Source organism: Balaenoptera musculus, chromosome 14, assembly GCF_009873245.2.
Source record: "Balaenoptera musculus isolate JJ_BM4_2016_0621 chromosome 14, mBalMus1.pri.v3, whole genome shotgun sequence".
In the NCBI taxonomy this organism is placed as follows: domain Eukaryota; kingdom Metazoa; phylum Chordata; class Mammalia; order Artiodactyla; family Balaenopteridae; genus Balaenoptera; species Balaenoptera musculus.
In genome coordinates this window covers 40,472,617-40,499,332 of record NC_045798.1, presented here as the reverse complement: position 1 = coordinate 40,499,332, position 26,716 = coordinate 40,472,617, and the positions used below count along the sequence as shown (strand labels likewise).

The following is a 26,716-nucleotide window of genomic DNA, read 5'->3' as shown; positions in this document are numbered from 1 at the left end:
TAATCGTGGCTCACGGGCCCAGTTGCTCCGCAGCACGTGGGATCTTCCCAGACCAGGGCTCGAACCCGTGTCCCCTGCATTGGCAGGCAGATTCTCAACCACTGCGCCACCAGGGAAGCCCCTGATTTTTTTTTTTAAATAAAAAAGAAACAGGCAAAAAATTATCTTGTTGAAATAAAAATTCTCTACACATAATCTTCCTTATTTTGATAATTTATCTTATAGATATTCATATATCCACTTCCATTAAAGTGAAGCAAAATATGCTTAATTCCATTTTTTTTCCCCATCTGTATTTGACTATTTAGCAAATCAATATTTTCCACTTTCTTTTTCCACTGTGTGAAAAATTTACTCTCTGATCTATATGAGAGGAAAAACCTATTTGTAATGTGAAGTAGGTCATTTAAAAGTGAAATCTAAAGATGGGAAATTGAGAGGGAAAAAAACTGCTGAAAATAGCACTGTTTAACTTAAGCAGAAGGGGTAACTTGGTGCCAGGACATAAGTTAATACTTCCAAGGAACAGGAAGAATCCACACAAAAAACCAATTCTAAAATGATCTCTTCATTTTTAATTTCTTAAAAAGCATGTTCACAGCACACTCCAAGAATGCCACACAGCAACAGTTTGCTGCTATTGTCAGAGTATGTCAGAAAACAAAACAAAACAAAATTTAATGGTTAATTGTTTTTAAAATTAGTTCTTTGCAACTTCTGTAAAGCCAATAATCACCAGTCATCTAAATATCTCTTTCATAGTGGTAAACCTTTCAGAAATGCAATGAGTAGCCCAAATCACACTTCTCTGAAATGCAATTAAAAGTTATACAACAGAAACAAAAATATTTTTCTAGAAAGAATATATCTGGCATTCTAAAATAATTTTAATGGAGAAGCTTTCAAGTGTAAATAATGTTCAGATTTTTACTTTCTATTACCAGACAGAAAGTTTAGGTCTTTAGTGATTCCAATCTGATTCCAACAATAGGAGGAATGATTCTGTTGCTGTGAATGAGCTTCAATCCTAACAAAGCCAATGTACATTGGCTGCATTAAGAAGTGGAGTCCAGCCAGTACTAAACATTATTAAAAGTGAGGCCAGATAGTTCAAATTAGTTGGTTAATTTGGTACCCAACTTGTTTTATACATACTTTTCATCATTTGATTATTTCATCATTTGATGATATAATGTTTCTCATTAGCTTGCTATATTTCTCTCAAAATCAATTAGTAAGTATATAGTTTGAGTGAAACGTAAACTGAACTCTGTTTCACTGACTTCATTACAATATGTCAAACATGGTTAAAGATTCCGTTCTGTCCTTCTAGATAATTTACATTTTCATTATAAATGCAGAGCAGCTGCACCGTGAGTTACATCCTAACCATTTCACCTAAATGTAGAAAAGCTGAAAGTTAAATTTAAAAAATTTGGATAGTTGAAAAGTACTTATATATTTATCTCTTTCAGAAACCGATGATGCCTTTCCTTGCACATGAGTGTGGAAAAGAAGAATTCAGTTCATAATTCAAGATGTACCAAAAAAAAGTACTTTGCTTATGTCTATTTCTGTCAGCCATTCTGAAACCAAATTTCCATTTATATCAGCTACTAAAGAGAAGAAATTTTCCTTTAGAATCATGGTCACAGTCTGGAAAAAGAATTGAGAAGGGCTAATTTTAGGCAAATAAAATATTTGAGGAGAGACGCAACACAAAACAGGGAGGTGAAAAAAGCAAGTAAGTTATAATAAAAGCCTCCCTTGTAAACACATCTGTCCCTTCCTCCCATATTCGGAAATGTTAAAAATTCTCATCAAAACATTTTATGCCACAAATCCTTAAAATCAGGTTGATTTCAGCTAGATTACCTGTAGCTGTTAAGAATTATATTATCCTATTCATATCATGAGAGGTAGTTAACATTTTAGTCTCTCAATGCCGAGCTAAAAATTCCACATACCTGGCATATGGGTTACAAGGGGAAAAAAGCACAGAAGCACCATTGTACACTCCTCATGTTTTGGTATTTCAAGTCACCCATAACTTCATTTGCCATTGGCAGCTGACAATCACCACTGTGTTAACACTGAAAGCAGTGGATATTAGTGCTATTCATCGTATAGGACTGGTGGACCTCCATCATCTTTCAAAAATGAAGCAGCTTTCCTTCCATTCTTCTGAACATGATCTTCATTCATTTTCTCCAAAGCTTCTATCTATAAAATTAATATATTAAATCCATTTGTCAAAATCCTACTTTGTAGCAATCATGCTTGAGATTGAACCAGTATTTTTACTCTCTTAAAACTAGGTCATTCCTAACGACACTGGCCTTGAATTAGAATTACAGTGTGTGACACCTATTACAGTGGGTCACATACATGTATGTTTTTACTTGATTACATTACCAGGGTTGATGTTCAGTGTCTTTATCAAGCTAGCAATTGGCATCAGATATGTTTTACTATATAACCTGTACAGCTTTCAGGGAACAAGAAAAAGGAAATTCCAAAGTTGATTCAACAGCAGTAACACCCAGTAACTGTACAGAGCAACTGTACTGAACTAAAGGCTGGATTTACCATCTTCCTGTTACTTCGCTTCTGGCCTTAGACTCCAGCACAGCTTGGCCAAATTCAAGTCAATATGGGGATTTCTGGAACAGACTCCATAATCATTCTCTGCTTTGGCAGGTTGCTGGGAATAATTAGCTGCTGTTTCACTTTTCAGTTTTTGTTCAATTTTAAGAGACCTTCCCTGGAGGATTTTTTTCTTTTTTTTGTATTGTTCTGTAGATCCATATTGTAATGACTGGGTATTTCCAAGGATGGCCACTGCTGAATCTCTGTATTCAGTTAAAGGCAGGCAGGGACCAAGTGTTACTGCTTTTTGTGTCACCCGGAGTGTTCACCGGTCAGGGAAAAAGGCATATACTGGAAATGTGTTATTTGTCCATCTCAACCAAACTATGAACTCCTTGAAGAAGTGTTTTGCTGTTATGTTTATCCTAGGGTTTAAGCCTGGAAAAGAAGGATCAAAAACAATATCTCAAGAAAGGAAAAATCTCTAATTAATTTTGTTTTTGAGGGGATGAGAGGATAAACTTAGCTCTGGGTTTCATTATCTACTCTATCCAGGTCCCCACTATCAGCAAGGTGAAAAACAGCCTTATAACACTTACCTCAGCTAAGAAATCAGCTTCATTATCTGCTGAGATGTTTAAGCCTGAAACAGCATTGAAGAGTTCTCGTTCACTAAGGGCTTCCTTTACGCCTCCTTTCTGGAAAAACTAGTAAAGAAGTATAAGAAAGTCAGTAGACTTATTAGCAAGGTTCTCCTAGAAACAAACAAAAAAAAAAAACAGGGAATAGTGTACTTGTAAAACACCAGTGAATTCCTTCCATAATTTTTAAGCTACAGGTGTTTCCAATTCAAGTATAACTACACTCAGGTTCTACTTGCTTACTGTTCTCTCACACATCCGGGCTGTTTTCTAGATTTAGTAAGTTTGTCATATTGCACCTTCTATAGCTATGTGTGAGTGGTATATATAAAATTGCTTGGCATTGCTTTGAATGAGTAGACTCAAAATAATCACAAAATCCCATGAATTAAAATTTTCCAGTAGGCTCAGAAAGTATTTCCAAAATAAAGTTGTTCTGTCATATTTAGAAAGATCACCTCTATCTGAATCTGTTGCTGACAATTCACTTCCTTTAGAAATAGCAAACAAATGCTTCCCAGCTCTGTGATTACTGAGTTTTACCTTCCCTCATCTGTTCACTCTGCCTCAGAGAACGAGTGGTCAGACTATACCACTAGGAAAACTATTCTTTTAAGTACAGTAACAACGGCAGTAAGCATGCAGGCTTGCTTCAGGCCAGCTTCCCTTAAAGCACTGTGCATGTATTAAATGTCTACTTGACTGCTTAAATATTTAGAACCAAAATAAAAACTTACTCGCTTGGAAAATTTAATTCAGTGGCCCAAATGTGAGGCATGCAATCAAATTCTTGCAAAAAATCAAATCTGACAAATCAATCTTTGTCTCTTTACCTTGAAAGCAACCAGTAACTAAAGTAAACCCTTCCTTTAATTTCTAAGAATACAGTCATCTTACTTGTCTTAGGAGTGAGAAAAATGTTTGAATATGTTATAGCCCATAAAAAAGACAGTTAGTTTACATGCCTACCTGTGAGACATTCCTACAGTCACGGAACAAGAACTCCAGGCCATGAGGATGGGTTGGTTCTACAGACTGACTGACGTCGATCAACCAGACCTATTTAAATATAGAGCACACAGTGATTTCTGTACCTTCAGTAATTTACATCAAGTCACTTAACCTGAACATTAACAAAATGCTCCTCACCTTCCCAGCATGCCACAGCATGTTGTACTCACTGAGGTCGGCATGTATGAGCTTACATTCATTATATAACTGCTGCATCAACTGTAAGGAGGCAAGGCAGACATTTAGAAAATGAAGGAACAATTCTAATTTACCTACACAACTAAAATGTCTAGGTCACCCAATATTTTCCATAAAGAGCAAAACTAGGGTAAAGAACTTATTTCTTCTTTGTACAGTCTAGGACTGGTTTTTGGGGGGTTTTTTTCTACCCTGAAGGAGGGTGAGAGCACAGTGAGACAATGGAAGGGAAGAGTGCGTGACACTCTACTTCCCTATCCATGTGACAGCAATGAGAACAGGAGACCAAAGGGTAGTCCTGGATTCCCACATACGTAAGACAGCTGTGGTCACTAACCAGGGGACCTAGGCTTAGCCTTCATAAAAGGGCAAACATCCCACTGAGAGCTCTATGGAGTGTATACAACTCCAAGGTAAAAAGTACTTCCTGCCAGACAGAGTGGGAAAGAAGTATTCTTCTTAATTAAGTGACATTATATATTCATGATTGATGGTGACCCCTAGCCTCATAGTAGAAATCAGCATTAATGATTTGTTTCCCACCTTTAATAGAATCAAATACAAAGGGCACATCACTACTTCATCTCTTCCCCAGCCACCCCACAGCCAAAAGAAACCAGAAAAGTAGGCTTAATTTTCTTTGAATGTTTTCCAACTGAAGGCAGAGAAAGTTGGATTATCTCTCTAACTGTATCTTAAAAAATTAATTTGGATAATACGTTCATATTCACATCAACTGCCACATGACGTAAGAGTTCCATGCAGACACTGTGTTCAAAACATATGTTTTGGACTTCCCTGGTGGCGCAGCGGTTAAGAATCCGCCTGCCAATGCAGGGGACATGGGTTCGAGCCCTGGTCCAGGAAGATCCCACATGCTGTGGAGCAACTAAGCCTGTGCACCACAACTATAAGCCTGCGCTCTACAGCCCACGAGCCACAACTACTGAGCCCACATGCCACAACTACTGAAGCCCATGCGCCTAGAGCCCATGCTCCACAACAAGAGAAGCCACCGCAATGAGAAGCCTGCACACCGCAACGAAGAGTAGCCCCCGCTGGCCGCAACTAGAGAAAGCCCGTGCTCAGCAACGAAGACTCAACGCAGCCAAAAATAAATAAATAATTTATTAAACAACAAAAAACCATGTTTCTTCACTATTCAATTAAGACAAAAAAAAAAAAAAAGACAATACAGAGGAATAACAACAATATGAGGAGCATTTTCTTAAGCTTGAAGGACCCCAGATTGAATTTGGTTGCTGTCCCAAAGCATAAATAGCTTCCTCAAGACTCCTGACAAGTGCCTCCCAACTCTATAACGCCAGCACAGATGGAGAAACCACTCCTTACTACCTTCTTTTCATCATCACTTACTTTTATTGACCAAATCTGCTTCCCTCTAATTTCCCAACAGGAAAGGTATTTCCTTCACTGTTTCAAGAAGGAATACAAACTAATGAGGCACTATATCTGCTAAACATAGTAACATCAAGTTTTATTTAATGAAGTTTTGTCAATAATAGCTTCTGGCTTCTATGTCATTAATGCTAACAACTGAGCCTTCACTTTCTCCACTATGATCTTCCTAAAACAACTCAAGACATACGCATGTTGATATAAAGACAACTCTTTAATATTAACATTCCTTCACAAACTTCAGTTTGTCCTCGTTATACCACCTTAAAATAGTACTATTTTAGGAATTTCTTTTTTAGTTTAGAGGAAATATTTTTTAAAGTTGGTGTGTGAATGGTCTGAAAGGCACAACTTACATGAAGAGTTTGGTAGTAGGCTTCTTTCATTTCTTCACTGCTGAGCTTTACTTCTTTCAATTTAGGGGCTGGAACTTGATCATGGCCAATAAAAGACATAACCAGAATGTGTTTCTTTAGTAGCACAACTGTTGGACAAGGAATTCCAGCTCTCTGCATTCTATACAGAAAGAAATGATTAAGAATGTAAAGATCAGAAGGAGAGGAAATTTCATTTATTCAACAAATATCTAACGAGGTCCTGCAATGAGGGGGCACTATGTTGTAATCTGGGGAATGTTGGAAGGCAAAGGCAGTAAGGACAGCCTCTGCCCTCACGGAGCCTGCGGCCTGGTGAAAACAACAGACAAGTGAGGAGATGATTACAGTGCAATGTGCTACATGCACTGGCAGAGGTGGGGGTAGGAGGCATCAAGGAAGAAGCAGGCAAATAGGAATTAGCCAGGTTCAAGCTGTGGGGAGATGCACAGAGGAGCCCAAGAGCACAGGCCATGCGGGGGTTGTGTATAAATCAACGCAGCTGGATCATGAGGAGGAGGAAGGGCAATGTGGGTTTAGGCTACAGAGACAGGCAGGCTCCACATCGCAAGATGACTTTGAACTTTACACCAAAGACTATGGGAGCCGCTGAAAAATCTTAAGAAAGGCAGTGGTGAGACCTTAGTAATCCAGAAAAGAGATCGGAGGGCAGCAAGACCTCTTAGGAAATTATTCTAATTAGAAGTCCTACTAAGTAGAAGACTTGTGCAGCTAATAAATATAGATAATTAATTTTGAAAGCAAACATCTTTAGGCAAAGCAAACTAAAATTAAAGGCTTTCATGGTTCAGATGTGGGCAGGTTTGTATGTAAGAAAGATTATTAATTTCTTGGTTGACAAAACAAATTCCTTGATAAATTCTGCGTAGAGAATTGAGAAACAAATCTAATAAATTAAAGCAAAATGCAATTTGACTGGTAAAACCCTGCCCTCACCAAATGAACAAACATTAGATGGAATAAACATTTTCTGAAACAAAAAAGGAAATCATTATTTATAATATGCCTTACTGGAAACTGGAAAAGATAGCGTTCAGATATATGACAAAATATCTTGGGTTGAAAATGACTTAATTTCCCTCAAACTTTACTGAGAAAGAAAAACAAAATGGATTTTTCATCCTACAAGTATGAATTCAGGTTATATACATGGAAATGTTTTCTTACAGAAACTCTCCTTAAGCACTAGAATTTTAAGGCCTTTCATACTTTCTATAAATTAATTTAAAAGAAAGTGTGGGTTTTTTGCCTGGCTGGTAGGCCTAATACAAACAGGTGATCACCCAAGATGACTTCTAGCACAATGATTTTCTTTACCTTGTGAGATTGTGCATTTCTTTTTCTGCCCACATGCGGATGATCTTACGTGGATTTAGTTTACTGAAGCGATCTTTAAACCTGAAATCATCTTTAATATATTTGTCACGATTCTTAAACTCATTAAGGGTTGTTTTAAATACCTTGATGGCACATTCTGTAGGTATAACTTTACTATCTTCCTTTTCATCCTCCATGCTAAGTGGAAGAAACAAACATTAAGTCAGTTCAAGTCGCCAGGTAACAAAACAATTTCAAAATAAAGATTTTATGACACGAAAGTGGATCTGCCTTCTCTGAGAATGTCAAGCCTTGGGTTGTTGTTGTTTTTTAAGCCTTCAAGTTTGAGGTCTTAAGAAAACCCTAGGTTTTAGCTTTTTTCATAAAACACACTTTCAAATAAATTCTCAACAGTTTTCAACAACCCATAATATAATCTTCATTTAATGACTATGGAATTAAAACTTAAGGAACAATGAAGACCTATACACTTTAAAATAGGCTATGGTCTGCCTGGGATGGTTCAGAGGCAAAACTCGATGGAAGGGAGCAGAAGAGTCTAGAGGATGCTTAGGATGCTAATTCAACAGTCCCACAACAGCGAGCCACTGAGAGGGTCTGAATCATGGTGGTGGCAGTGCGAACAAAAGGGGGAAGGTGGAAGGAGAGACAAGATTTACCTTTGAACCTCTGAAGGGATGTTAATCTGGAAAAGAAAGGAACTATATCTAGAGCACAGACTCTGACTCAAACTCCCAATCCCCTCCTTCTGGTACCATATTTTCCCAGCAGACTCCTCCTCCTCCAGGTAGCCTCAGAAGGCTACAGTACATACTCTAACTGGTTCTAAGTAACGCCCTCTCTTCCTAAGAAGTGTGACTTAGCTCCATGACTTTAGATATCATCTAAATACAGATAACTGCTACATTTCTATCCTTAGTCCTGACTTTCTCCAGAAATTCAGGCCCATTTATCTCATCCCTACTTGACTTCAGTTGGATGTTGAGAAGGCATCTCAAACTTATCACGTCCAAAACAGAATTCCTGATAACTGTACCCTAAACCTGCCTATCCCCAGTCTCTCACCTCAGTAAATGGCACCACCCAGCTGCTCTAGCCAAGAATCTATCCTCTCACACACCACATCCAATCCAACAGCACAGACTGTGCACTCTCACCTTCAAAATACACCTCACCTTCGAAACCTTCATCAGAGGTTCCCCTGTCCTACTGATAAAAAGCAGTCAACCAGTCACTATGACATCACCCTATTTTATCTATTTGTGTAGTACATATCTGATAGTCCTGGAAGGGGGTTGAAGGGAGGGGTGGGGAGGAAGCACATTCTATGAGAGCAGGGACCTTCCTTGTACCATTCATTGCTGTAGCCCCAGCACCTAGAAGAGCCTGGAACACGGTATCTGCACAAATACTTGGTGAATGAATGAACCAATTTTCAGGGAGACAGGCTAGAGATCCTTTACGAGGAAGAAATTCCCAATAATTTAAAGATGTTATAGACGTCTTTGGATTTTGAGATGGTAAGTCTCCTGTCACTGAAATAATTTAACCATAGGTAGATGAGGCCCTATGAAAAATACCACTTAGAAGATCCCTTACTTGGAAGGTCTCTAGGATAAAATCTAATTTGTAAGATTCATCTCATCATTCTCTTACTAAAAAAACTTCTGTGTTTCTCACTAAATTACACATCACTCTGCCTAGCTTTTAAGGTCCTCCTTACCAATTTCTGGTTTGCTTACACAATTTTACATCTTATTACCTCTACATATACACCTTCTAATTTCCTCACTGACAAATCTCATCGCCTAAATTTCAGTCCTCCCATTTTCAGCACCCCTCCCCCACCCCAATTTTTTTTTTTTTTTTTTAAAGAATTAAACTTTACAGATAAAGCTGAAGTTCCCTTTGCTTATTTACCACCCCTGGTAGTTTCAGTCCCCATTCCAACTCTTTAGAGGCAATCACAATCATGAATAGTAGCCTTCTAGTCTTTTTAAAAATATACACACACATACGTAAGTTTCCACAAACATACATTTTTAAAAAACCATGTATGTTACATTCTGTATAACTAAAAATTTAAATAGATGGTATACTGTACATATTCTGCAACTAGCGTTTTGCACTCAGTACTGGGGGGTGGGGAGGGTTGTCTTTTTTTTTTTTTAACCTATTTTTAAAATCCAGGTTGAGATCCAACTTCATCATGACCTCTTCCTTGAATGTGACCGGCAATGATCTTCTTCTGTTCTCTATTCCTATCACGAGGTCTCACTTGTCTAACTAAGTACTCTATTATGTAATTATCTTTAACGGACCATAACGGTTCTTACTGTAATGTTCTCCTCTTGGCTATACCATAAGCTCTTTGACAGTAGAAAACATGTTATACACTTATTCCCTGAAAAATCTAGAACGTGTTACTATTCAAATAACTGTTGATTACTTGGCCAACCTGAGAGTGACAGAACCCAGAAGAGCTTTGTGGCAGGCAGAACCTAAAATGGCCCCCAAGATCCCAGCCCCTGGTATACAACCCTGTATAAGCCCCTCCCTTTGAGTGTGGGAGGGATGGCCACTCCCTTGAATAGCTTATATTATATGGCAAAGGTGATGGTATAGTCGTGCCCAGGATTACATTCCACTGTCTAATACTCAGTCTCAGTAAACTGAAGGGAGAGAGTCTCCCGCTGGTTTTGAAGAAGTAACCTGCTATATGAAAGGGCTACACGACCGGGGCCTCTAGGAGCTGAGCGCAGCCCCTGGCTGACAGCCAACCAGAAAGTGGAGACCTCTGTCCTACAGCTGCAGGGCACTGAACTGTGCCAAGGAAAGAGGAACCCATGTCCAAAAAGGAATGCAGCCCAGCTGACACGCAGATTGCAGCCCTGGGAGAGCCTGAGCAGAGAACCCAGCTAAGCCGTGCCTGCCCGAACTTCTGATCAACAGGAACCATGAGATAATAAACAGGTGTTGTTTTAACTTGCTAAATCTGTGGTAATTTGTTACGTAGCAGAGAAAACTAACATACACTTTAAAAGATATTTACTTTCAGTTGTTGAAAACCGAATGCTCTCTAGCTTTGCTAATTTACAAATGCCAAAGTACAGATCACAATACCAATTCCACCAGAAGGAAAGGGAGCTCATTCATTATATCAAAGTATCATTAAGTAAAACAGAAAATGTACAAAGGCTAAACAAGGCAATTGACAAGAAAAAGAAACTTAAGTGGCCAATACACTCCAAAAAAATAAAACCTTAACCATAATTAAATAAATGCACACCAAAATATTAAAAAGGTGCTTTTCATCTTTCACACTGACAAAAGAAGTATTGTTTGATAAGACTAGGCACTGATGAGGATGAGGGAAACAGGCTCACACGGCTGGTGGTAGCATAAACTGGTTAACTTTCTCATCGGGCAATTTGGCAATACCTACCGACATTCAGAATGTTCGCAACCTGAGGATTTGACAAGCTCGTAGAGAAAATTGCATCTGCCCTACCATTAAAATGTAAACACAAATTCGAGATTTCTGGTCTTTGGTGTGACATACAAGAAAAAAAGTTTTCTTTAATTTTTAATAAATAAATCAAGAAACACTGCTTGCTACAATAGCCTGCTCAGAGGCCCAAACAGTGAGCAAAATCTGGTACTCTCCATTCAATAAGACCTTCCACTGTTTAACAGAAAGGGGGAAAAAATGCATATAGTCTTTGCCCCAGAAATTTCAAATGTTAGGAATGCAGCTTAAGGATTTACTTGCAAAAGCATACCAAAGTATATGTACAAAGATATTTCTATATATTCACAAAGTGGAATGTTCTACTATAAAACTGATATGATATAAACCAGTAATATAAAAGGATATAAGATATATTAACTGAAAAATGAAGATGCTGAATGCAGAATATAATCTCTTTTGTACAAACAAAATAAGAAATACATGCATAAAAATTTCTGGAAGGCTAGACTAAAAACCTGTGGGGCGACAGTTGTTAAGATGAAGGCTACCTTCATTTTAATCCTTTCTATACAGTTTAACTTCTACCATGAGTAATCTTTCATTTTAAAATAATCTGTGCAATTAAGTTACGTTTGCCTGGTCTCAGGGAACCCTCAATTGAAATTTGGAAAGAGGGCAACAGAGCTTAAAGCCAGAAAAAAATAAATGTTTACTAAAATTAATATATACCAGGTATTATAAAACATGATTTCATTTACCCCCAACAAAATCCTATGAGGTAAGGATCAGTTTTTAAATGACATTTAGTAAATTGCTCCAGAGCACGTTGCTTGAAAAATGTTGTGCCATTTTATCCCAAAATTCATTTTATCCCTTTCATTTCGGAACTTAGTATAATTCAATACATGATTATATGTATATGTCTCATTTAGAAAGGGAGACTAGTTAAATAATTAAGAAAACCAAAGGCAAGGACTTGACCAATAATTGTTTGAATCCCCTTAAGTATACAATAAATACCTTCTAAACCTAAAAAAACTAGAATAATCTGTAATCTATTTTAACATTTTGTTTATAGATAATGTTCAGGTAAAGGAATAGCTGAGCTAGTAAGCCCTGCTGAACTAGTAAGACTTCAAAGCTAAGTAACCAGATGACTTCATATTCCTGGCTTAAGCACGTTCTCTCAACAGGATCCACATTTAAAATTTTTTCTCTTCCTCATATCATCCTTTACTCAACTAAGTCCTCATAACAAAAGTAAAGTGGGTAAGCTCTAAAATGGTGTAAGATCTTTAAAGACATTTCTTTAAATAATGAAAGCATTATTAAAAGGGTAGGAATTGGTAACTGATCTAAGTATGGCCCTCCCAACCTGGTACCAAAGGGTCCCACAGTGGAAAGATATGGGTTTTGAGTCAAACTCAGGTTCAGATTTTGCTATGCTACTTACAGCTGCCTGTATGTTATGGTATAATTACAATAATGTGAAAAATAATATATTCATAGAAAAAAGACTGGAGGAGTCTACACAAAATTATTAATGGTTATCTCTGGATGGCAGAATTGGGATGATTGTGGTTTTATTTTTTTTTTGGCTGCACCGCACAGCTTGCAGGATCTCAGTTCCCCGACCAGGGATTGAACCTGGGCCACAGCAGTGAAAGAGCTGAATCCTAACCACTAGACCACCAGGGAAGTCCCCTGGTTGTGTTTTTCTTTATACATCCCTATATTGCTGAGACTTCCTACAATAACACTTTAAAAATTACTGTCTGCCATGCAGAATGAACTTTGATTTTGTATAAATCCATTAATACCAGGGAGAAGGGGCTAAGCTTTTGTTGATATGATGGTATTGTATTTTGCTCATTTACCTCCCTCCATATGCATGAAAGACAACAGATTCCTTTCCTGTACTAATACAGCCAGTGATTGTCTCCAATATTCCACAGTTGACCATTTTATACATAAGTAAACGTGTCTTAGGATCAACTGCTTTTTCCTGCAAAAGATAAAGCACTGTAAGTGAAAATAACTGATAATCACAAAACATTTTCTGAGCCATTTCTAATATCTAACATTCAAAATATACACTTTTTTTTAACCTTTATCATTATTATTATTTTTAATTTATTTATTATTTATTTTTTATATTTATTTATGGCTGCGTTGGGTCTTCGTTTCTGTGCGAGGGCTTTCTCTAGGTGTGGCAAGTGGGGGCCACTCTTCATCGCGGTGCGCGGGCCTCTCACCACCGCGGCCTCTCCTGCTGCGGAGCACAGGCTCCAGATGCGCAGGCTCAGTAGTTGTGGCTCACGGGCCTAGTTGCTCCGCGGCATGTGGGATCTTTCCAGACCAGGGCTCGAACCCGTGTCCCCTGCATTGGCAGGCAGATTCTCAACCACTGAGCCACCAGGGAAGCCCCCTTTATTATTAATTTACCTAGGTGTATATACAACAGGCTCTTAAAAGAGTGCTGTCAGATACAATTCATTTCTGTAACTCTAATGTCTTTGAAAGTGAGTATCTAAAAGAACCATTAAAAATCAGACTCTAGCTTAGTCAAAATTTTATCTCCAAAGTTTAAAAAGCTCTCCTAATGTACTTACCATTAGTTTGTTTTTCTAAAGGTTTAAAAATTATTCTCAAGATATTATACACTATCTTTGTTAAGGTAAAACATTATAGACTATTAAGTTATTATAAATATGTCATGACAGGAAACAACTTTTCATACGCATTGTAAACTATACAGTCTAAATTAATTATGACCACTGAAATGTTAGTTTTGAATAAGTGATTAATAACCACTACATGAAATCTGAAAAGTCAAATGGCAAAGCTACTTGGGTTTTATTTACATCTTTGATTTGAAAAGTCAATCTCATGAAAACAATATCAAACATGAAGTTTTATCTTGTTTTTTCCCCAAACATGAAGTTTTCTAATATGAATCTTTCCACTAAAAAAACAGAAACAAAAACGTTAAGAATACTTACTGCAGTAGAATGCTCCTTTTTCTCATGGAGGCGGGCACTTCGACGTTCTTCTGAGTAGGCATGTTGTTTTAAAGCATTGAAAACATGGTTTGATAGTTTTAAATCCATTCCAATTCCATCTCCTACCTGAAACCCAGGTGCAAACTGCCAAAAAGAAGAAGAAAAATTAGCATCTGAGTACTTTAAAATGGGGACAGTGAAAACAAAAAACAATGAGAAAATCAGTTTTACATGGACTGGGTTTTCTACTCAATAGACGATAATGCTATGAAAGCAGAACCCACAGGTATACAGAGGAAAAAGCAAAATAACTCACTGGTAAGCCCAACAGAAAGGGAAACAAGGCTTTTTAAGAAACTGTATCCCAAAGGAAGAGAGGGTTTATTATATGCATAGAAAACATCCAAACACATCTAAAAACTAAGGTATTTTAGCATATGCTTTGAACATATGCTAAAATACCTTCTGCTTTTACATCGGACAAAGGATACATTATATTTTGAAATCATACCAAATCTTACCAAAAAAAAAAAATTTTCACAGTCAATTATTTTTGAAGAGTGGGTTACAGTCACAAGCTATGCCCACACCATGACAATTATGTCCAATATTTAAGCCACTAGCTACATGCGGATATTTAAATTTGATTAAAATAAAATTAAAAATTCATTTCCTCAGTTGTACCACCCAAATTTCAAGTGCTCAATTGTCGAATATGGCTGCCATATTAGACAGCACTGACACAGGACATTTCTATTATCACAGAAGGTTCTACTGGACAGGGTTGTTCTAGAGTCAGATCTGGATTATTTCTAGAATGTTTACTTAACAAGTATTTGTGTTCTAAAGTCTAAATGTTTTATATTAACCACGATATTTATGAAGGAGGAAAAAAATGCCATTTTTCTTTTTCTCCTATTTTTTAAAAATTACATTTTGTTTCTGATTTTGCAGGGGTAATTCAGGCACAAGATAAAAAATTCAAAAATTATAACAGGGTATACAGTAGAAAGTATTTTTATCTCCCATTCTTATCCCCCAATCACCACTGTTATCTATTTCTCGGGTATTTTATGGAAAATAAGATGCTGAAGAATAAATGTTACTTTCAGAAGAAACATTTCTTAATTTTAGAATCAGTGTAAATCAAACTAGTTTTCTTAATATTGATGTAGGATTTTATTCTGAGGTACATTATCTTCTCATTAGTGGCTCAGTTTCCACGGTGTTGCTATACTGTCATCTAAAATATCTTTAGAAAGGACGAAGGATATTTTTAGAAATTTAAAGATACTGTATTTAGAATGCTATGTTTTTAACTTATTCTAATAAAACTTTTGATTCAGAGTAATACTTCTGTAACTTACATTTTCCATTCTGGCTGTATTCTTTCTCCCACATACTACTTCATCATGTTTGGTGGTGATGTCTTTTCCTTTTCCAATAAAACCCTTTTTGGGAGTAGGAACTGGTTTTGCTAAAGGCGATTAAGACAAGCCAAGTATGTAAAAATAGCAAAGACTAAATTGCTGCATTCACTATTATCTGAAAAAGATATTTGAATCTAATAGTAAATTACCAAATGAGATTCAAAGACAAATGTAAAATACTTAGTCTTCCTATATCCCCATTCTATGCCCCCAGAAAATAAAAGCACTGATACCTGGTCTGTACGGATCATCACGAGTATCCTGCCAGTCAACCTCATCTTCAGAGCTATCACTGTCTTCATAAGGATGTACTTTTCGATAATTTTCAAAGGAAATGGAAACTTAAAAGGCAAAAATAGTTGGAGATTTATTTAGGGGCACATTACAAGCATTTTCTACCACCCAATGGAGTTGACACAGTAAGGTCATAGTACCTTTGCTATCTCCGTTGAATTTTTTTTCTTCACGCCTAAGCTGTGCATCATATTCTCTGTCAAATTCCATCTGTAGCATCTGAGCCAGCATTAGGTCGCTGGAAGTGTCAATGTTTTCTCCAGTAATAAATGGTCCTTCAGCAACGCTATTCAAAATAAGGCAATATAGACTAATATAATGTGCTGTGTAAAGAGGCGCTACCAGTTATGGGTGAGATGTGCCTTTTCAGTGTTAACTGTATTGAAGAAACAATGGAAAAGAACTTTACCAAACCCTTCACCTTCTCCTGCCCAGCTGCCCTCTGACCAATAGCAGGCACCTGTGAAAGCACCAACTAGGATTAGGAGAGCTTCAAGAGAAAGCTAAAGGGCCTATAATAAAAACCAGACCCAAATTTCATTCGTTCTGTGTTCTGATCAAAGGAGAGATAACATATATGTGAAAAGATAAACTACAAACATTTAATCAAAACTGTACCCTACTTCATTATTTTTTGATCTATTTGATCATAGAGTTCAACTGTTGCAATGACTAAAACCCAGAGGAACAGAGTGGTTTGCCCAAGATAATACTGAAAACTAGTCACAAAATTAGGACCAAAACCCATGTATCAGTGAACTCCCAATACAGTGCTCTTTCTACTGCACTGCTTTTCTAAATGTATTTCTGAATCATTTGTCATGACAATCACTAATCAAATCCTAAGACTGTTATAACAAGCTGCTAGATAAAATAGAGTCTCTATGAATTTTACTTACGCAACTTCAGGAAAAGCGGCAGCTTCTTCTTCCAGCTGCAATTCTTTAGCCAACTGTTCACTCATTACATCAGACAAAGAACAAGATATTGTATTTTGAGGGGTAGCCCATGGACACTACAAAAAAAAAAAGGGCAATTCAATTCATAATAATGAACTTAAAGTACTTTCCAAACTTGGAAATAAGGTTATCTTTTGAGAATTAGACTAGCTAAATCAACTCAAAAGGAATGCTTACCTTTTTGCAGAAATCATCTTAAAAGTAAAAATATATCCCAGCTCAAATTTAATCAAAGATAAACCTAAACTACGACAGCCAAAAGCACTCTCTAGCCTGCTTGGAGGGTATGTCCTTATAGGTGAGGGGAAGCACAGGCTACTCCAGCATCACCTACTAGCCAGTGAGTTCATGTAATGCCCCTTGTTCTGATTCCATGCTCACCAAGCAACCTTCTGCTTATAATTTGGCCTCTGGGTAGATTCTCTTACAGGAACAGGCTATACCAACTACCACAATTCGAAGCCCGCTTAGAAGTTACACTCGCTTCTCATTTAAGCAGTGAGTCTTCTGCATGTAAAAAGTGTGTGGCAGCCCCTTTCACGACACCTTGGAGTATGCCAAAACAAGAACAGCAATAACAAACAATGAATCCGGTGTTTCTGAACTTTGGAAGCTGAGAAATAGATTCTTGAAACAATACTACCAGAGCAAAGTAATACTCCGTGAGACTCTTCTAGAGCGGCCAGCCACTCAGCCCTCCTCAGTGGCATCACCATCTCAGCCCTCTTGAAATACGTACAAACCGTAGGTTTACTTCACAATTCCTGATTTTCGAGGGGGGCAGGCTTTACTTAGCAGCAGCAAATGATTCCATTTGATAGTCTAGTGATTAAGACCGTTAGTACTGAATAAGATGTCTAAGTATCTCTTGAACCTGCCCAGCTCTCTGTCCCCTTTCCAAGGTATCATCCTCCCATCACTGGGCTACTAAAAGAGCCTCCTAACTCACCTTTCTGCTTGCTTCCATTCTCCACACCACAGCGTAATGGTTTTTCTAAAATGCAGATCTGATTGGTTCAGTCCCTTACTTAAAGCTCTTTATTGTTTTAATGTTTCCCACTGCCTTTAGGATAAAATCCAAACTCATTCCTTAACTATTACTGAGAGTCTAATTTAGAATATAGCATATGATGGTAAGTGTTTTGGTCACAAAATTGTTTAATCAAGTTTAGCCAGTACAGGCCCTCTAGCTGGTCTAAGGGCCTGCTGGGGTGACTCCCCGGGATAACTGGGCAACTTACCCTTCCTCAAGTTCCGTAACGTTGAGGTTTAGGGATTCATTTGGTTCAAACTGTTAGGGTGAAGCACGTAAGGGTGATAAATGATCATTTTATTTATGCCTAAGTGAATCAGAATCAAGTTTTACCTAGTCTCACCCTGAGACTGGTGAGATGCCCCCAGCCCCCAGCCCCCAGCCCCCACCTATACTAGCCTATTGCAGAACTGTTCTGGCCTTGTATAAGGCCAGGCCTGGAAACAACAGGGAGGTTTCCTCAAGGCGTGGTATGACTTTCCCTGACTCAGATCTTGTCAGCAACTGAGCACTCTCCGGGTGAGGATTTTGAGGTCTGTAATCTTGAAGCTCTCTGTAATCTGGAGAATATAGCTAATCTTTTGGCCACATGACTCTGCTGACTTGCTTCTGCATCTTCTGGGTAGAAGATAAAATGCTGCCTCTTAGCCTAGAAATGCTTGGTCTGATCAAAGTCCAGGTTCCAAAAGGCAAATAACTGTATCCTCTAGCTCAGAACTGTCAATCACATTTTGCAATGACTAACAGTAGCATAACAGGCACCACGGGGATATTCTCTATATTGGCTAAATACACCTAACTTACACAGATTAAGTCACACAGTGGAGTAGTTGCAATATCATCCCCATTTTATAGATTCGGAAACTGAGACACAGAGAAGTTTTTTAACCCAAGGTAACACTGTTGATGGAAGTGCTGAGATTTGAACCAAGGCAGTAGGGCTTAAGAGGATGCACTCTCAGTGTTTTGCTATACTGCTTCCCTAAGCACCTTGTCCTGGGATGGGAGAAGCAAACTGCTGTACTGCCTGCAGTCTAAAATCCAAATCTCTCAGTAAGGAATGCCCTTCACAGCTTGACCTAATTTATCCTTCCAGTCTTGACTCTCACCTATCCTAGACTCTGGCAACACTAATTAAATGCTAAATATGGCATACTTTTACCCTTCCACGCCTTTCACCCCTCACACATCCCCTTCTCTCTCAAAGGTTTTTCTTCCTTCTCTATTTCGCCCAATTAAGTGTCAGCTCTTCCACAGGGTTATCTCAGTTTTATCAGACAAAATTAGATCCTTTCCTTTATCTTCCCATATCAGTGTTAGATAGTTAAATACATCAGGCACAACACAGCAAGATCCCCTTGAAGGGCAAGGTCTTCTCATTCTCAGAGTCCAGTGTAGAGCTTCAGACATAAAGAGGCATTCAAGTATTTACTGAACAAGATGTGCCAAAAGGAAACCTGGAGGTATTTCATGGAACTGCCAGGCTGTGCCTAGGCGGTAGAGGTCTGGTGCCTTTCTACACCCGTCCTATTTTAAAGTCCTCCTCTCCACCTTGCAGTCAGCCACTTTCCCCACCCATTTCTTCTGTTTTGTTTTTGGCCGTGCCACTTGGCATGCGGGATCTTAGTTCCCCGACCTGGGATGGAACCCGTGCCCCCTGCAGTGGAAGCTCAGTCTTAACCACTGGACCGCCAGGGAAGTCCCTGCCCACCCACTTCTGATGCTTCTAGTCTCTTGCCAGCAGTCAATCAATTCTAAGGTGTTAAAACATCAGCGGAAAATCTCTCGGAGAGGCAAAAATGAGAGGCAGTAACTGTGTTATTTTGTGGCAGAGATTTACCTACCCCCAAGATAGACTGAATCAGAAAGGGAAACATGCAGAGACCAAGAGGGCACCAAGACACCCTGACTGCCCACTCCTACTGACCTTGCTCCTCGGAGCCTCAGACTCCAGAGCTGTACTTCCCTGCACCTCTGCTGACCGGCTCAGCTGGGCAACCTCACACTGAGACAATTTCCTTGGGTGGGATAAATAACTAAAGACTTCCGAAAGTGTGCCAGCTGCTATACTTTGAAATCACATCCAAACTCTTCAAACCAGTAGCCAAAATCCCTCCATAAAATGTTCTGGGCTGTGAGGGAGAGCTGCCGGGCAGGGACAGTCCTCCACAGGCACAAGCGGTTCACCACCCTGAGTGGGGCTTAGAAAAGGCACTGGGGGCTCCTCCTATGAATGGGCACCAGGGGGTGTATGGAGGGGAATCCTGTGTTGTCATCTTGCAACTCTTCAGCAAGTCAAACACTCCTTGTGAACAGAGAAGCTCTGTCAAATGTTTAAATAATAATAAATCTAAGGAGATAAGAGTAAAAGGCCCTTCATCATCTTGCTCTATCCTAGCGATCCAACGTCATTTCCCACTACTTCCTTCACCAACATTAACTTCCCACTGCATCAAGATCTGATGGGAAACTCCACACAATCCTTTCCAGTTAGTTATTCTGCTTTAAATGACGTCTATCAAGCCCATCACTAGCTCCCTGATTCCGGTTCGCTGAAGACCCCTCACCCACCCTGTTTTCCTCTCCTCTGGGAAACTGCCACCACTAAACTCAGCAACTTGGGGTCATCACAACTACCATTCTCCCACATCTGGCTGGCTGCAGATTAGTGGGAAATCATTCCCCCTTCCTTCTACTCCTAAAGATGCATCCCCAGCTGCCCGTCCCACTTTTTTTTTTAAGGTTTTACTGCACACAACTATGGGGAAAGAATCAAGTAAACCGAAAAAAAAAGGCAAACATGAAGGAAGCACATAATAAAAAAAATTCAGTCCTCAACTTGAAGCAAGTCAACAGAACCGCAACCCCACAGGAAGGTCCCTTTTCTGCTCATGCATGCAGGTAGAAGACATAATCTAGGCAAAATATTTAAGTGGGTAATTTTACTTCTCAAAACAAGGATCTCTGCAAAACGTGATCTGGGTCTGTACAACAACACTAATCTTTTTTTTTTTTTTTTTTTAACTTTCAATTTTAGAGTATTTTTAGATTTACAGAAAAATCACAAAGATTGTGCCGAGAGTCCCCAGATACCCCATACCCAGCTTCCCCGTATTAATACTGTACATTTGTCACAATTAATGAAACAAATCATTATTATTAACTAAAGTCCATACTTCATTCAGATTTCCTTAGTTTTCCCCTAACGTCCCTCTTCTATTCCAGGATACCTTATAACATTTAGCTATCATGTCTCCTTAGGCTCCTCTTGGCTGCGAGTTTCTCAGACTTTGTTTTTGGCGACCTTGACAGTTTTGAGGAGTACCACTAATCCATTTGTTACAGCTCTTTCCAACAGAGCTACACATTTCCTCACTTTTGCCTACAGTTTGTCAATTCTCCCTTCTTGGAATAGTCCCTAAAATTCTTTGTTCATAACAGCAGTTTGGGATTTTGTAACTGGGGACCCCAAGTCCCTTTCAGGGTGTCTAAGAGGTCAAAATTATTCTCATAATAGTTCTAAGATAGTTTTTGTCTTTTCCATTCTCATTCTCTCAAGAGTGTGGAGTGAAGTTTTCCAGAGTCTGTATCAGATATGATGGCAGCACGCTGGTGGCTACTAAAATGTGTGCATGTGTATTCTTATGTTTTCCAAAATTTTCAAAGGTTTACTACCTTTGAGGTAGTACTACCTTTGAGGTTTACTACCTTTGAGGATATAAATGTGCATTTTAAACTATTATATATAGGATGGATAAACAAGGTCCTACTGTATAGCACAGGGAATTATATTCAGTATCCTGTGATAAACCATAAAGGAAAATAATATAAAAAAGACTGTATGTATATGTGTAACTAAGTCACTTTGCTGTACAGCAGAAATTAAACACAACATTGTAAATCAACTATAGTTCAATACATTTTTTAAATGTGCATTTTTAGAGATTAACTCAGTTTGTTCTTAGTGTGTCTACCGTGCTCTTATTACCCATCTTCAATTATGCCTGCTATAATCTACATATTTGTTAGGATAGACTTTCTTCATATACTTCAACTAACACATATTGCAACAGATTGAAGAAAAAAGGAGCTATGAGAATCCAGCTGTCTTCTATTAAGTCAGACATTAAAGAGATTTGCAAAAATACAAAACAATACTACTCTTCACTAATTTTTTGTTTTGGAAAATAGTTTTTTTTTAAATATAAAAATGTTATTTATATTAACATAATCACTTAATAAACATTTTTTTCAATATCTCAGTTTTAATTTCTGATATGACAAATATCAATAGATATAACCAATATAAACAAAAATTCTTGGAGTCCTCAATGTTTTTTAAGAGTGTAAAGAAGTCCTAATGGAAAAGTTTTGAGAACTGCCAGCCTTTAATATTCTTTCCATTTTCCAAGACTTTCCTCAAACCTCTACCTCCTCCGCAAAGGCTTCTATAATCACTTCAGTCTTTCAAGAGGTTAGATAAGGAAATGATTAAGTAATACTTGTAGCATCTTTCTATTTGTTTTGCCTATGAAAATGCTGTCTTCTCAACAGAACACCAATAAACCCCAAGATGATTTTCTGTTGAAAAATGAAGATGAAATTTTATAGTTCTGATGATGTACACTTAAATGAAAATATGACTGATATCAAATATTTTATTACTGAATTAGTTTTGTAAGTTTGTTCTGAGGTTAGGTATTCTAAGCAACGTTTGTTTCATCTGACATTTTTACAAGCTTTATAGATGCTTACCTAGAGAAATTTAACATGTAAAGTATATATTTATTAGTATCTCTCTACTGATTTCATCCTTTTATGTCTACTGATCTTGGCCTTGTAAACAAAGTCTTGACAGAAAAAATACGCAAAGTAACACATAGATGTAACCACATTTGCCAATAGACTATTTTAGATTCTCTCTACGGCTGTATGAGAACTTTTATAAAAATTTCCTTTACCTAAAAGCTACTTATTTCCCCCACTTTCTGTTAAGACCTAGTCTGAAGATCTAATAAGATTCATGAGTGACCCTTTAAATGGAACAAATGTTCTGTGTTAGCATGTAAAAAAGTGCATGAAATGGGTAAAGGTGGTCAAAAGGTAGAAACTTCCAGCTGCAAAATAAATAAGGCATGAGACGTCATGTACAGCATGGTGACTATAGTTAATAATCCTGTACTATATATTTTAAAGTTGCTAAGAGAGTAAACCTTAAAAGTTCTCATCACAAGAAAAAAAACTGTAATCCTGTATGTTAACTAGACTTATTGTGGTAAGCATTTTGCAACATATACACATATCGAATCATTATGCTGTACACCTTAAATATGTTGTTATATATCCATTAAACCAAAAAAGAACCATTATGAAGTTAAAAAAGTTAGATTCCTTCACAATCTTAATTTGAGGAACACAAAATCCCAACTGACCCACTTTTGCTTTCAAGTAAACCCTCCATAAAGTGGCAAAAGAATCTTTTAATTCTTCTAATGAAAGTATTATGAAAAGAAGCAGCCTGAAACCAGAAACCAAATGTGAAATAAACATTTTAGTTGGCCATTACAGGGAAAAGCTTAAACGTTAAAACCCAGGCAAATGAGAATTTCATAACCGTCTTAACAGTATGTAAACACATGAGAATTAGCCTGGAGCCGAGGGAGGGTGCGCCTGGATTTATCTTTTACTACTTCAAAAACAAGAAACTGCCCAAGTAGGATAACCACGCTTGCCAAGTTAAGGAAACAGCTCCCTAAACCACCTTTCTGTCGGGCTTTCTGTGTGTAACTGCACTGATTCATGTGGCCGGTGAAAAACAAGTTCGTGCTTGTTTTCCATCAAACGTCAGCGCCTTTACGCGAGTCCTGCCCAAACATATGTCACGGAGGTTCAGAAATCAAGGTGTAGAACTAGACGGAGACTCCAAACCGCCCAGGGCGGACTTTGGTAGCCTGTGCCCCTTCCCTGCCTCTCCCACCCCGAGCCCTGCAGCCCCGCCGCCCGTCCCCCGTTCCGAGGTGGTCAGGGTCCCGCCCAGAACTTCCCGAATCGCCTGCGGAGCCGCTTCGGCGCCTGCCACCCTCTCCGGGCCCTCCGAGAGGACCAGCCCAGGCGACTGTGGCAGGTACGTCAGTCCCGACCGCCACTCACTTTGCTGGGTCCCCAGGCCGCTGCCGGCCCGGGCTCAGGGGATGCCACTCCGACCAGATCCATGTGGGGGAAGAAGTCAGCGACGAGAACAGAGCAGAGAGGTGGCAGAACCGGGAAGCAGCCTCCGCCGAGGAGAGAGGCAGCGGGGTAGGGGCGACGAGGCGCTGGTGCCGGAGCTGGGATGACAGATGGCGGCTGCAGCGGCGGCTGCAGCAGCCGCGTCCGGAACTAGACCTCTTCTCTTCCGCCCTTTTCGCTTGAATGCTAGCTTCCGATTGGCCGCCGCCCCGAGCTCCGCTTTGGGTCACCGTTCCCCGCCCCCGGCGGACCGCACTTCCGGTCGCTGCGCGGCGCCCGGGACTGGTGGTGGCGACCGTCCTTGCCCGGGAGAGCAGAGGATGGGTGTGGCTTCCTCTGGCCAGGCTCTACCCTGTCCCTGAACCCGCCTACCCGGTTGCCCGAGAGGGCAGCTGGATCTCGTTGAACGGAGTCCGACTGCGTGGACTATAAATAAACAAGCAAATCAGGCTCTCTGTTCATGCATTATTTCCCGGGTGAATTCTAAACTGGGATGGTATGGGAGACAGAAAATGGCAGGTTTAGAGAGGGGAGACTGAAGAAGACGGTCGGATTTTGTTTTTATTGCAGTTGTCGGAAGGAGACGGGGCGTGGAATGTGAAATTTTGTAAAATGTGTTATGTAACTTTGAGCAAAAGGAGAACTGCATAATAAAAGGTTTTGTTTGTTTCTGGTTTTGTTTTTGGCCCCGCCCCGCAGCGTGTGGGATCTTGGTTCCCCAACCAGGAATCCAACCCACGCCCCCTGCATTGGAAGCACAGAGTTTTCATACAGTATTTTGTAGGGAGATTTTCATAACGTGACCAGAAAAATCCCGAATAGGTAAATCAATGAAGACAGAAATCAGACTGGTGGTTGCCAGGGAATGCGGTGGGGAGGAGGGAAACGAGGAGTGACTGCTTAATGGGTAAAGGGTTTTCTTCTGGGGTGATGAAACTGTTTTGCAACTTGATATCAGTTGATAGTTGCACAACATCGTGAATCTGTTCAATGCCACTGAATTTTACACTTTGAAATGGTTAATTTTATGTTAAGTGAACTTCAGCTCAGAGAGAGAGTGTGAGTGAACTCCTTAAGGGTTTTAGGGGTAGAGCAGATGCAGGTTATTCCCAGATCAGAGGAAACCACAGTGAAACAATGGTGAGGATGAGGTCGGGAAGCTTAAGGGAGCAGGGTAAAATGCCAGCGTGTTAGATGGGTGATGCTCATGGGCCTTGAAATTACCCAGCAAGATGGCAGGGCTTGGGGTGGAATTGGAAGAGTGTGAGCAGGTGCTGGTCTTCAGAAGATGTGCAGATTGTAATCCAGAGGGGTTAGTAGATGCTGCTGCTAGGGAATCTTAGAGACAGTGACAGCGGGATGGGCAGAGATGCCAGAGGAGAGCTGTATTCCTGAGGCAGCAGGAATCATGTTTTGGGAGCTGCACTGGAGAGAGCAAAGAGTGCAGGCCCTCTCCCCTGCCTTGCACACCAGACAAAAATGAATAGTCTCAGAGGACACTAAGGTTTTACTCAAGACAGGGAAGAGAGAGGGCGGGCTGTGGGGACAAGGGAAGTTTATTCATCCTGAGTTGGAGTTCCAGGTTAGAACAGAGTTTGTGGGTTAACAATTTTAATGGTGTGTGTCAACAGTTAAGGTATATACCTGATGCCACCAACTATGTGCTCCTTAAAAAGGACAATAGAAATTTACAATACTTACAGTTTACATTTACAAATATGATTAATAGGAAAAATGGGGTTTACCAACGATAGCATGTTATTGTATGTTATTTGTTTGTTTAGTCCTATGCTATTTAATAGTGAGTTCTTGAATGGGGTAAAGGCCATTTTGCTGTGAAGCGGAATAAGCACAATGTTTAAAAGATTTAGTTCCAGTTTTTACTCCTATCATCTGTTGATAAACTCGCTGGTGATCAACAGAGATGAAGCTATTCTAGAATTTGCACTGCCTCAGCATGTGGAATCAGCAGATTCTTCAGTCTCTAAAGGGAACAGAAATAAAGCTCTTTAGTCTTTATTATTGAAATTAGTTAAGTCTATTTTGCAAGTAGCTGTTTCAGGCAATCAGCAAATATTTACTAACTGCCTAGGATATTCCTAAAGTCCTGTGGGAGAAAAAAAGAACTGTGAGATATAGTTGGAGAGATAACATATTCACATAACAACATTGAATGATAACACAACACTTCTGTCTCGAAAGTGTGCATGATTAATTGCCACATGACAGCTATAGACAATGAACGTGTCAGGATTCATTGTGGGTTGATGAGATGTGGAAAGGCTTCATGGAGGAGGTGTTACCAAATTAGACCACGAAGTTTGGAGAGAAGCTATAAAGCTAGTTTAGCTGGAAGGAACAGTATAAGACTAGGTATAAGGATAGGAAAGTCCATTATACGTTTAGTGATGACTCAGTATTTTCATAAGGTTTCTAGAGTGGGATGTTATGGATATAGGTCAGTTAGGTTCAGTTGGGACACAGTGGTTTTTGAACGTTATGCAACCCAGTGCCATTTTCTTTCTTTCTTTTTTTTTTTTTTGGCCAAGCTGTGGGGCTTGTGGGAGCTTAGTTCCCTGACCAGGGATTGAACCCAAGCCCTTGGCAGTGAAAGCCCAGACTGCTAACCACTGGACTGCTAGGGAATTCCCCATTGCCATTTTCTAATAACAAATATTTTGTTTTGTTCTCTTTACTGCACATTATT

The 26,716-nt window shown here is 39.2% G+C and overlaps 2 protein-coding genes across 2 annotated transcripts; one reads left to right on the top strand and one right to left on the bottom strand.

Annotated features, from left to right (window-relative positions):
* Positions 1 to 555: 555 nt before the first annotated feature.
* RIOK3 (RIO kinase 3) lies at positions 556 to 24,207 on the bottom strand. The gene is made up of 13 exons (XM_036874678.1): positions 23,932 to 24,207; positions 16,689 to 16,804; positions 15,930 to 16,075; positions 15,729 to 15,836; positions 15,433 to 15,542; positions 14,066 to 14,209; positions 12,941 to 13,068; positions 7,571 to 7,768; positions 6,215 to 6,374; positions 4,380 to 4,460; positions 4,200 to 4,289; positions 3,189 to 3,296; positions 556 to 2,223 (listed from the first exon to the last, which is right to left on the bottom strand). Exons 1-13 carry the CDS (start codon positions 23,992 to 23,994, stop codon positions 2,116 to 2,118), a joined length of 1,560 nt encoding a protein of 519 aa, XP_036730573.1. The 5' UTR covers positions 23,995 to 24,207; the 3' UTR covers positions 556 to 2,115.
* On the top strand, positions 23,110 to 24,611 carry LOC118906856 (translation initiation factor IF-2-like). Its single transcript, XM_036874680.1, has 2 exons — positions 23,110 to 23,905; positions 24,200 to 24,611. The coding sequence occupies exons 1-2, from the start codon at positions 23,658 to 23,660 to the stop codon at positions 24,369 to 24,371; spliced, it is 420 nt and encodes a 139-aa protein (XP_036730575.1). The 5' UTR covers positions 23,110 to 23,657; the 3' UTR covers positions 24,372 to 24,611.
* The last annotated feature ends 2,105 nt before the right edge of the window (positions 24,612 to 26,716 follow it).

Bases quoted from the DNA above. Each gene is read 5' to 3' on its own strand.
- LOC118906856 (XM_036874680.1), top strand. From the start codon at position 23,658: ATGTCACGGAGGTTCAGAAATCAAGGTGTAGAACTAGACGGAGACTCC. The intron at 23,906-24,199 runs GTACGTCAGTCC...CTTGAATGCTAG, and splicing joins AGCCCAGGCGACTGTGGCAG to CTTCCGATTGGCCGCCGCCC.
- RIOK3 (XM_036874678.1), bottom strand. From the start codon at position 23,994: ATGGATCTGGTCGGAGTGGCATCCCCTGAGCCCGGGCCGGCAGCGGCC. The intron at 16,076-16,688 runs GTAAGTAAAATT...TATTTTGAATAG, and splicing joins GCCGCTTTTCCTGAAGTTGC to CGTTGCTGAAGGACCATTTA. The intron at 14,210-15,432 runs GTAAGTTACAGA...TCTTTTTGGCAG, and splicing joins ATACAGCCAGAATGGAAAAT to TTTGCACCTGGGTTTCAGGT.